General features: G+C 47.3%; 1 protein-coding gene across 3 annotated transcripts in view; it reads left to right on the top strand.

Annotated features, from left to right (window-relative positions):
- Hormad2 (HORMA domain containing 2) overlaps positions 1-10104 on the top strand; it is a 153536-nt gene extending 143432 nt beyond the window's left edge. The window contains exons 11-12 of one of the 3 annotated variants that reach the window (XM_005396242.2): positions 8385-8492; positions 8678-10104. In XM_005396242.2, coding sequence (XP_005396299.1) covers positions 8385-8492; positions 8678-8689 — 120 coding nt within the window. In that variant the 3' untranslated portion in view covers positions 8690-10104. The remainder of the gene's footprint in view (positions 1-8384; positions 8493-8677) is intronic. The other 2 variants (XM_005396241.2, XM_005396240.2) reach the window with 2 other exon arrangements.
- The last annotated feature ends 2036 nt before the right edge of the window (positions 10105-12140 follow it).

The raw sequence follows: 12140 nt of genomic DNA on the forward strand, positions 1-12140 counted from the left end.
TGGCAAGTTGCCGAGCACACCTATCAGCCTTGCAGCGGTAAGGGTCAGCACATGACAAAGGAAGTAATCAGTGACAATTCCTTTCCTGTTGGCTTGTGATCGCAGATAATTATGCTCCAATGCGTGTGAGAACCTCAGAAAATAAACTGAGAAACGGAGGGGCCAGAGGGTCCCGGCTAAAGGCAGCGTCAAGTTGGGGGAGGGGCGGTGAGGCAAACCTACCTTTGAAGTCACTTTGTTTGCGCAAAGTCTGCTGCACTCTCTTAAGGAAACTCCACTGGAATGAGGTTTCCGTGCACGGGGTTTAGGGCTATTGTCTTTGGCTCCAACTTGCACCTCAAGCCCTAGCTAGGACATGTATAAATCCCGTAACAACAGCCTGACATGAAATTGCTCACCCCCTCATTGCATCAGGGGACTTTTATTCAGGTGGATGCTGAATGCCTCATTGTTTAATAAGACAGGAAGTTTATTCTCAATGTAAATGAGGAATCTTCCCCCCCCCACCCCCACCCCCTTCCCTCCTTGGAAGATTCATACAGAGGTCTGCCTTGTTATCTCCAGTCTGGCTTCTTCCAGGAGAGCAGCTGTGACCAGCAGCGGCTACCCGGTTTCCTTCTCAGAGCTGAAGTTTTCTTAGGACAAAAGCTTTAAGCTGTCTTTCCTCTGGAGGTGACCCTGGGTGATGGGTTCAGTAAGGGCCACCCAAAGACAGGGTGGGGTTCAATAGTGTGACAAGAGTTGGTCTTTCTCTTTTCAAGTGCTTCATTTTGATCTGGGGTCTCTTTATGACACATATACACAGAGGGAAGACCCGTCCCCAAAACTCTTGATGCCGTTTCTCCTCCTTTGGCATATATGGTGAACAGCTTGTAAGTGGAGCATCAGGCTAGGACTCTGAAATCAAAATGTACCAGACTAACCATCATTAGCAAGATGCCTGGTTCAGAACTAGGATCCTACTCTCTATTAGAACAAATCTCTGATAATAGAAACTTTAGAGAAAATTGTGTGGGCTCCTCCATCTCACACAACACCCTTTAGCCAAACTCTTAAAAAAGATATAAGAATAACCCTTTCAAATTTTGCTGATCTACCAGCCAAGGAACTCGCTGAGAGAGACACTCAGAGCAAAAGAGTTCAGAGGTCACAGATTGAGATCCTCAAAGAGAAAGAATTCACAAATGTATTGCCTTTTTATCAAAGGAAACCAGAGATAGACAATGCAGAGGAAAATGACAGACAATGACTTTGTAGGACGAGGAAGCCCTAACTTACTGGAGATATGCCTGAAGAGTCTTTTTCCCACACACCTTAAAATAAATCAATATGTTTTTTGTTTTGTTGTTTTTGTGGTACTAGAAATCAAACGCTGGGCACTCTACCACTGAGAAACAACCCCCTGGCCCTTTATTTTATTTTGAGACAGGCTCTTGCTAAATAGCTTAGGCTGACCTCAAACTTATGATCCTCCTGCCTCAGCCTCCTGAATAGCTAGGATATAGGTGTGTGCCACCATGCCTGTCAAATAATATGTTTTTAAAAAGAGGAAGAATCCCAGGCATGGTGAGGCACACCTGTAATCCCAGCACTTGGAAAGCTGAGGCAACAGGACTCTGAGATTGAGGCCAGCCTGGACTATGTAGTGAGACCCTGTCTCAAAAAAAAAAAAAAAAAAAAAAAGGAAGGAAAGAAGGAAGAAGGAAGAAGGAAGAAGGAAGGAAGGAAGGAAGAAAAGAAGGGAGGGAGGGAGAAAGGGGAAAAAAGAGAGAAAAGAAAGAAGGAAAGAAAGAAAGAAAGAAAGAAAGAAAGAAAGAAAGAAAGAAAGAAAGCACTGTGCTTAAGACCTAGGGATTACTCTAAATTTAAATTACCATCACAGTTGTTTTCCACACATTCCTGAGTCACTGTGATATCTGCCAGCATATGTACTGAAAATTTATTTGTTTAAAATTGCAATATTGACCAGAGTTTTATACATGTGTACATACGTGCTACATTAGAATCACCTAATCACCCCCAGCACTTTATCCACAATCTTTGGATGCCTGAGTGCCCAAGGGTCTCCTGCTGAGATTCTGGTTTAATTAGGCTGGCCTAGAATCTGGGCACAGGGCTGAGGTATTTTTGTTTTTGGTTTTGTTTTTGTTTTTGTGTCTTAAACTCTCCAGGTGGTTCTAATGTGTGTCTAGAGTCCCTTTCCACTGAACTAGGCCAAACTCCCTGTACTGGCCCCCGAAATTAGGCCACACACGCCAGCTCCTCACACATTTTCTCCTACTTGGGCGCTGGCTTTTCTCTCATCTCCCTGGTCCCAAGCCTGGCTTTACCCCAGATTTCAGCCTCTGGGGTCTGGCTGGATATGGCAAAAAATTTCTCCCTAAAGTGGCCCTCAAGGCTAACTTAGCACTTTAGTTAATGTCTTCATATTCAATAAAAATTATTGCACTTGTAATGAGTCTGTCCATTCTCATTAATGAGGCGAGAAAAACCAAGCTGCATTCAGTGGCATGTGACCGCTTGGCTGGACCCTTTCTTGGCAAGCCAGTGAGCCAAGCTTCCTAAGAGCCGGTGCAAGTAGGTCTTGTGCAAGGTGTAAGTAACTACCTGGTGTGAACCTTCAGGAACTTCCAGGGCCTGGCACAGAGCTTGGCATGTCATAGGTCCTCAGCAAACTTCTGGTGAAACAATATGAAGTCTGCAGATCCAAGGTGCTTCCCCAGCCTAATGTGGTTCTGGAAATTCAAATGACCGGACTGAGAAATAGTTGTCCCAGTGATTACAAAATCTCCCTCAGGGAACACAGCAGCGAGTGGCAGAGCTAGCAGCTGTACTGCCTGCCTCTTGCCCTTCCCCACGCCGCCCTGGGAGCAGCATTTCCTGTCATTGCAGATGGAAGGCTCAGGGGCTTTCTCTCACCTCCAGACTAATTTAGTTGGTGGATTTATAAACCAAGGCCCCCCTGGGTGGAGATGACGCTCTGTGTTGTAGTTTATAAGTGGTGGACAAAGGACTTCTCTTTAATCTGTGTGAGCATCCAGGTGGCCCAAATTCTCAACATTACCCATCTCGTCTCACTCCGGTCTTGTTCCTGGAAGGAGATAATAGATGTTGAACCGGTATTTGTTGGTTTATGGTGCTACTTTGCATTATATTCTTAGCATTTTTGGTTAATATGTTTTCAGGCTTCCTCTTCCCTCTTTTTCGGAATCGTCCTTGTCATTTTCTCTCACTCAGTAATCTAGATTTTAAATTTTCTTCCCATGAAAACCAATGCTTTATTGCTTGAAGTTCATTTTCTAAAATTTTTAGTACATGTTTGTGATACATAATGAATGTATTCATTATAGGGAGTTGATACCTATATATATCACATCTTAGTCATTTTTACTTCTCGTTTTCCTCCCTTTTCACCTCTCTCCCTCCACTTCCAAATTCCCTTCCCATCTCCAAAAGATCTACCTCCCTGTTCCCTATCACATATCTTTTATTTTGCTCTTTAAATTATAGTGGTGCCTCAGTTCATGAATGCTTTTGTTTGCAAACAATTTGGTTTGCAAACAGAAGCGTTTGGCAAAATTTTGTTTTTGTTTGCAAACACTGCATTCGATGACGAATACAACCTCAGCCATCTTTTTCAGAATTGTGGAACAAATCAAATTCATGTCCCAAGGTACCATAGTAGTTATACCTGCTTCCTTTTTGATATAACTATGGATTTTTTAAACAATAATAAATCTTGCTGGGGTTTTGATTAAAATCACAGTGAATCAGCAAATTAATTTAAGCCTAAGAAAAAATTTAAATTTAATTTTCCTATTTAACAATACCTATTTTCTTTAAATCTCTTAAAATTTCCCAGTAAAATTGCATAGTATTCTTTATCAAGATCCCATGGAGATGCTGGAGGTCCTTGGTCCAATCCCCAGCAACAAATAAATACAGAAGATCCTGCAAAGGCTTGTTGCTAAGTGAGTTGTAGTTTCAGGTGCTACTGTGAGTAGAATATTGAGATTATGGTTCTCAGTAGTCTACGGGTAGAGATGAATGCTTTGAGTTTGTTTATCTTGTGTTTCTCTTGTAGCCATTCATTTTTCCAAACCCTTTTATTAACTCCAGGAGCTTTTAGCTGGCTCCTTTAAATTTTTAAGGGTTCAACCACATGATTGCAAAGAATGATGTTTTGTACTGATGTACAAGTCAAGGGGAGTAGTGGTCCAATACATTAGTGTCCCGGGGCTGCTGCAACGCGGTACCACAAACCAAGCAGCTTGAGGAAACAGAAGTGTATTCTCTCACAGTTCCGAAGGCCAGAAGTTTGAATCAAAGTGCCAGCAGGGCTGATTTCTTCCGGATGCCCTGAAGAGAGAGAATCTGCTCCACGCCTCTGTCTTGGCTTCCAGAAGTTGCAGTTAATCTTTGGAAATCCTTGTTTTGTAGACACATTACTTCAATTTCTACCTCTATCTTGTTCTTATTATTATTATTATTATTATTATTATTGTCTTTTTGAGGCAGGGTCTCACTGTGTAGTTCAGGCTGGTCTTGAGCTCACTTTGTAGCTCAGGCAGGTCTCAAACTCGCTACGATCCTCCTGCTTCAGCCTCCCAAGTGCTGGGATTACAGGCATGGGCCACCACACCCGGCTTTACCTGTATCTTCACATGACTTTCTTCCCCCTATGTCTGTGTATATCCAGATCTCTCCTCATAAAGATGTCAATTCTAGGATTTGGGGTCCACCCTTGCCCAGAATGACCTCATCTTGACTTGGTTACCTCTACATAACCCCTGTTTCCAAATAAGGACACCAAAAAAATGGAGGTTAGGACTTCAACATACATTTTAGGGAGATACAATCTCATAATATCCAGTGTTCACATCTCTGACCAGGCTACATTTACAATTTTCAAAATATTGCTTGTGTCGTGATGAAGGTGATCACACATTAAAGGATTCTGCACCCACATGGTATGAGAAATGATAAGAGGAACTATATTCAGCTTGGCTCTGGCCTTTGGAGGAGTAGAATGTCCACCTTTACATAGTTGTAGGGCTTTCCTGGCACTTCTAAATGGGATAGTTCCAGGGGACAGCGCTCAGAGGGAAGTTGAGTTTGGCTCAATACCACTTTGGCTCAAAGATCCAAAGGATCTTTGGATATGGCTGTCTACCAAGGCCACGTACCTGCAGCAATAGCAAATTACCTCATCCTTCACTCATCTGACAAATATGTACGAGGCCTATTATTGGCCAGGCAGAAGGCCCTGAGCCAGACCTTGTGGCAATGAGAGATGCAAACCTTGCCCTCTGGATGCTTGCAATCTACTGGGCCCAGGAAGGGTGAAGGCAGGCTGAATGAGCGTGTAGCACAAGATGTTTCAGAGCTAGGACACGGTGGTCTTTATAATCCTTGAGAGGCCACAGATAAATGAAGCAGTGGTCTAGGAGGACGAGGATGGGGGATTGGAAGATGAGAATACGGGTGAGATGGATTTTTTAAAAACCAAATTTAAATGAACACAGGATTTTCTTTGGCAGGACACATACAAAATAGCAAGCTATACTATCACACATGTCAGACCCTCAGAGGCGAATTTTTATCTGCACAAGTCTCAGATTCCACTCTCCTGCTTCCAATTACAGTTTTCCAGCCATACCCCACCCACCCTGAGTAACAAACTCTCAACAAACAAATATCCCAGACCCACAATGGCTGCTGGGGCCTGGAACCACCTCAGTGAGAAAACCAAATCCTTCTCCCACATCTCAGCAGACAAAATAGCCCAGAATCTAGGTGTTTCCCCTTCCGCCTGGGACACCCAGCCAGGGAAAGCAAAGCGAGAAGCACTAAATCGAGTGTTTTCAGCAGATCCAGGCCCTGGGGTGGAAGGGAGAGGCCTCTGTTCTCAGCGGTTGCTCCTCCTTAATGAGCCAAAACAAAGCTGGTGCCAGGGAAGTTAATCTGCCCTGAAACAGAGCAGAGCCACTCCCTGAGGTACCGAGGGAGCCTTGGGCCCAGGGCACAGTGAGGAGGTGCTTGAGGCCTCTGTGAGGCCCTGGTGAGGGCAGCCAGGGCTCCAGGAAAAGGAGCCCCTATATGCTGGAGGGCTGCCCTTTGGCCCGATGAAAAGATAAATGGATGTTTTAAAAGATTTGTCACTGGTGCTGGGAAGCGCCTGTTACACCAAGGAAGTCTCAGAAATCAAAAGACTCCATCTGGTCCAGATCACAGTGTTTTTTCCCTCGCTGGCCATCCACGCCCTGCTTCTCTATGATGTGGAGACATCTGTACCCAGCAGGCACCCATATATGCGGACACCGGATGGATACATCCACCCTTGCAGACGTACACACCCATGCGTGTATGCACACCTCCACACACACACATTAGCATACACGCATTTACCTCACACACAAGCACCCACGTTCTTATGCATACATGCACCTCCACATAGAAACACAGATATGTGCATGCATTTTCATGCAACACAATGCCCTCATGTGCAAACTCCTACACATGTGTATCCTCACACACAAACACATGTGCATACATGTTCATACACAAACATATATCTTCATATGTAAATGTACACTTCATCCACACACATACATTTGTTTTGTTTTGTCGTGTTGTATTTTGTGGTGCTGGGGATGGAACCCAGGGCCTTGAACATACCAGGCGAGCACTGTACCACTGAGCTACACTCCTCGCTGTCATATTCCCGTGCTTGCTGATGCTTCTCCCAGAGCTTATTCACTTCTCTTCGACAAGTCCAGTGCCTTTTTCCTGGGCCAGGTTTAGTTTGAAGCTCATGGCCTGGCACTTGGGCTAGCGCCCAGCTTAGCAAAGACCCAGAGCCCCATGCTCTGCGGAACTTGTCTCAGCGATAATGGAAATTAAAATGAGGTAAGAACAGGAACTTGCAGGTAAAAGCTTTAATTGAGAAGGAAAATGAAGATAGGACAGGGACTTCCGCTTGACAAGAAGAGCTGAAGGGGGCGCAGCTGTAACAGAGAAGGTCAGGCCGGCCTGCTCACAACAGAAAGGGGCCAGTTTTATGCAGTTGCTGAGGTGGTCCAGGGGTTGGTGATTTTCCATTATGTCATGAGTATGAATTTTTTAACAAATTTTTTCCTCCTATGTTAAGGGGTTTCTCCCTTGTTGAGTAAGATGTGGATCAGCAGCTGCTCTGATCCTTGGGGACATCATGGCACACATCCCCCCTGCTGTCACAGCACACCTGGTCCTTTTGATAGAACTGGGCGGTAAGGGAAGGGCACATTCCATGCATTGTTGGCAAGGGGGGAAATGGAAGACGACATGTCTTCACTGTCTGTGGAAAGCAGGCCGTGGATTCAGGCCCAGGCATCTATTGTCCTCGTGAGGGTCTGTGCTGCCTCACTCCCACCATCCATCTATCGTGTAGAAAGCCAGGATCTGGGGCTGGACCAAAGTGATCCTCCCAGTAACTCAGTGACTGTGACTAAGTTATATGAATTCTCTGAGACTCGGTTTTTCAGCCAGCAAAAGGGTTAAGAACATCCCCTTCATGGAGTCAGGAATATTGAGATTACATAGATATAGAGGTCACACACAGTAGGTTTTTAGAAGAGAGCTCATTCCATTTCACTGCCTTGGGCCACAAGAACTCTCCAGACTCTCCAATTTTCCAGGGTCCTGGGCACATCACTTTAGAGATGGGATATAATGAGACCCAAGCACAAAATACTAAGTGCGATTCATGTTGCTGCTGGTCCAAGGCACGGTTTGTGAGATATCTGGCTATAGTGCACCCCCGCCACTTTGTGCAGCCTGGCTGGCCAGGGATCTTCTAAGAAAAACACAAAACAAAACTGTGTCTGTGTATTTTCAAAGGTGATGGGTAAGATGAAGGTTTTCATCTTCAAATCTACAACTGGAGAAAAATAATTGGAAGTTGCAGAAAAAAGAACGAAGAGAAGGTAGGGGAAGGAAGTCCAAAGAGACAGACCTGAAAAAGCTCCCGGGGCTGCTACAGGAGACATCTGGAACCGTGCTAACGGGCATGAAGGGAAAGAGCAGCCGCCAGCCAAGCCAGCTCTTGGCACAAGCCCTGAGAGCCGCCCGAGGGGGCTGGAGCAGACGATGGGACTTTTCCCCTGTTACAGCTTCCTTCTGGAGCTGGCCCGGCACGGCAGCTGAAACGCGGAAACGTGGTCTGAGTTAGCTTCCCACCTGACTGATGCCTCTGGGTCTTCTCTGGCTGTCAGGTGGGCAGTTCAGTTAGAAGAACAAAACAGAATGTTATCTGTTATCTCTAAGAACAAAACAGAAATGTAATTTTGTGAGCGTATGACACTGTGCTGACTTCCGTATATTCCTCATCTCACTTAATCCTTCAGATAACTCTGGAGGCGGAGGTGGCGCGTTACACTCGTTTCAAAGAGAGGAGAATTGCTCAGAGAGGGTATGAGCCTCATCTAAAGTCACAGAGCCAGCAAGAGAAGGAGGTGAGGATCTGGGAAAAGGGAGATGTTTCAAGCTGCTGGCCTCATGATCCAAATGCTCTCGGGCTGAGGAACAGCAGTGTTATTCTGCACGGCCCTCCCCAACACGGGGGCAGCCAGGATGCTTGGGCCCCAGCTGCCGGAAATTGCTGCCTGCATGACCTCAGCCACCCTCCTTTTTTTTACAGCAGGGAAAGTGAGAACCAGTGACTGGCCCAAGGTCACATTGCATCCTGTATCTTCTCTTCATTCCCGGACTCCAGGCTCCCCAAACGTCCCAGGACAAAGCTGGGGAAAAACCTCCAGAGATATTCCCTTGGGAAGACGGCTGGAAGGTGGGGATAGACTGGGGGCTCTTGTGACCCAGTGATGAGGCAGTGACGAAAGGATTGTATTTCCCCCTTTTGAGAAACACTTTGGCACCAGGCGGCTCTGAGGAGAGGCAAGAAGAATTTGGCAGGAATCTGGTTATAAGCCATCTGGAGCTGGCCTGTGTGCCAGGAAGCGGTTGCCCTTTCTGTTTGGTCCCTTTCCCTGAATGTGGTCACAGCCCTCTGTGCACGGGAGGCTCAGCCACTGTGGGACTCCAGCCTGATGGAGAAATTCAGAAAGAAATTCTACCCAGCTCCCTAAGCAAGGCAGGAACATTCCCACCATGCAGTTGGGCAGCCTTCTGTCCTGTGGGACCAAGTGAGAGATGATCACATACTAGCTTGCCGACTCGGAAGTTTCACATCATTGCATCAAATGGGTGACTTCTCAGTTGAGGTCAGCATCACTACACAGCTCCCGGGTACCGAGGAATGTGACTAGCATTTTCATCTTCTTGTTTCATCCTCACCACTGTGCTGTGCAGGAACTGTGTTACCCACCCTCATTTGCAAAGGAAACCCCAAGAATTTTAATCAGGTGAAAAAGGTGATAATGATGGAGTCTGATCCAGGCGTCTGCGGTCTGAGCCCAGGCTTCTGCCCACAACATAGCACAGCACCTGTCACTATTACCTAGCACCTCAGAGGACACCTGAGCATCGCTCAAGCAGAACGGTTCGCGTCTTGGCTCTTACCCCCCTGGCCCACTTTCCCCTTTGAATTGGGGATCTCGACAGAGACAGAGCCCCGGGAGGTTCCACTCGCCCCCTCCAATTGGCCTTGTTCACCCAGGGATGAGTCAGCTGGAATTTTTGGACATCCCAGGCTGAGTGGCTATGGTACCAGGAGCTGTCAGGAGGCAAGAATTCGAGGAATGCGGAGCCAGAACACCCCCCACACACCATTCCTCCCAGGCCAAATCCACAGAGAGCTTGGGGAGGTGAATGCCACAATGTTTGTCAAAGGTTCGGGACAACAGGTGCATGTGAAGACGGAGAGAAAGACTGGCTCTTTTCTGGGGCTGCCGGCACAGTTTCGCGTCCCGCCCACGCATGTCCGCGTTCCAGGACTGGATAGTTGGAGCCCTGGGCTCTGGGGAAGGGCAAGAAACCACAGATTAGGAAGCAAAGGGAAAACATGTCCCGGCTCTTTTAAAACACAGAAACAGTGGACTTCCTTTCTTAACTCCAATTTAGCCTCGTAATTCTGCCATCCTCAAACACAACTTTGACTGTGTCACTCCTCAAATGCCTTTATGCATCCATGTGGATTTTTCCAGCACTTTCTCTGTGTGGAACACTAGGCAGAGGGGTAAATAACATGGTGGTTATCTTTCCCATGTGGAGATTTCCTTCTAGACAGGAAGGGGTTCAGACAGTAAACAAGCGAACGTGTGACGAGCAGTAACCAGTGTGACAAAGGAACACCCCAGGTCTGTGAGGGGGGTCAGGGAGAGGAAGCTCCTTTAGAATGAAACCAGCCCCTCAGAGTTGAGTGCTGCCTAAACTTGTCACCTCGGTGCCCTCTGAGCACCTTTCATTTCCCTGTTTGGCCACCTCAGCTGGGGTCACTTCCTTGCCTAGTTCCCTCCTTCACCTGCGCTGACCCGCCATCCAAACCCTTCCTCCCCCACTTACCACTTGCCCACCTTTTCACCCCGCTCCCTGGTTCATGAGCCCCTCAGGGACAAGGAGCATGGTGGTCTCATGCGCCAGCTTCTTGCCTGATAGGACTTCCGTCTGACAAGTGCCCCAGAACTTTTCACTAGGGCGCCAGGCACTGACGAGACACACAATGGCTCTGTCCTTAGGGAAGAGGCATCCTGGAGTCCGGCTCACTGCAGAAGGTCTGGGAGCAGTGGGGATCTGATCTATGTTTAGGAAATGCTCAGCACCAGGAGCCAGGCCGGACCCTAGGGATTCAGGAGGTCTGCATCACATACAGGCTACTCCGGAAGGAGGAAGGGCTGAGGGTAAAACTGTTTGATCAGGCTGTCTTCCGGAAGCTCAGGGCCCCCATTTGCAGCCCTGATTACCTATCAAGATGAGCAGATGCCAGAATTCACCCAAGGCTTTGCTGACGCAGGGCACTGGAGAGAGAAAAACCACTGGGGTGATTATCTTGGCTTTATCCACCACATCTGTTTTAGCTCAACATCATTGCATTTCATCTTTAAAGTGAGGGCTGCACAGTTAGAGAATCTCAGCTGGGAAAGGCCTCCAAGAGCCTCGCATCTCACCTCTTCCTTTGTAGATAGGAAATGTGTCACTCAGAGGCCGTGTCTCAGCCATAGCCACCCAGCTGTTGGGAGGCCCAACTGGGACCAGAGCATAGCTCTCACCTCCCAGGCCAGAGATTTCTCAGTTTTCCAATGGCTTCTCTGATCTCATGAAGCCATTTTCAGGTTTGCCCTGTCAGGTGTCATTATGGGAGATCCTGCTCCAGAACCAAACAGACCCCTTGGCTTGTCATCTGATGTCTTGTACTATCTGTACCACAGGTTCCCTCCAGGAGCACAGCCACCTATGCAACATGGTATTGTAAAAGAGTATCAGGCACCCTCCTGTCAACCCTGAGAGCAGCAAGCCCATTCTCAGCAGCAGAATCACAGCCTCCACGAGAGCTGAGAAGCCAGAGAGACGCCTGAGTACCTCTGCAGGACAGTCCCCTTTCACCCAGGCCAGTTGGCACACTGGCTTGAAGGTGCTTTACATCTGTTCTGGAAGGGAGGGATTATGATCCCCACCACCTCCCCATTTTTCCCCTTTAACAGTTGTAGCTACTGAGGCTCAGAGAGGTTAGTTACCTGCTCACAGCCACCCAGTCAGTGAGTAGCAGGGTTAGAATTCAAACGTAGCTCTCACTTCAGAGCCCATCTCTTTCCACAGGTCCTTTCCATGTGCTCTGAAGGAACTGGAGGTATCTCAGGCTATCCCTAATGCTCAGCAGTAGTTTCCCTGTCAGGACTGCTCAAAATCTTGAAAGCGTCTCCTGGCTGGAGTCATCTCTCAAGTCACTGCAGCCTGGCACTCCTTCCTAAAGGGGCAGGCTGGGGAGAAGAGGGAGGAAGCTATACGAGAAGGCCCTGGGCTCAGGCAGGCACAGCAGCAAATGCCTGATATCCCAGCACTCTGGGACACCGGAGTAGAAGGATGGCAAATTTGAGTTCAGCCTAGACAACTTAGCAACTTAGTAAGGCCCTGTCTCAAAAATAAAAAGGGCTAAGGACATACGTCAGAGTAAAGTCCTTGGATTTGATTCCTAGTACTGCAAAAAAAAA

This window comes from Chinchilla lanigera, unplaced genomic scaffold, assembly GCF_000276665.1.
Source record: "Chinchilla lanigera isolate Chin_1 unplaced genomic scaffold, ChiLan1.0 scaffold00054, whole genome shotgun sequence".
Taxonomy (NCBI): domain Eukaryota; kingdom Metazoa; phylum Chordata; class Mammalia; order Rodentia; family Chinchillidae; genus Chinchilla; species Chinchilla lanigera.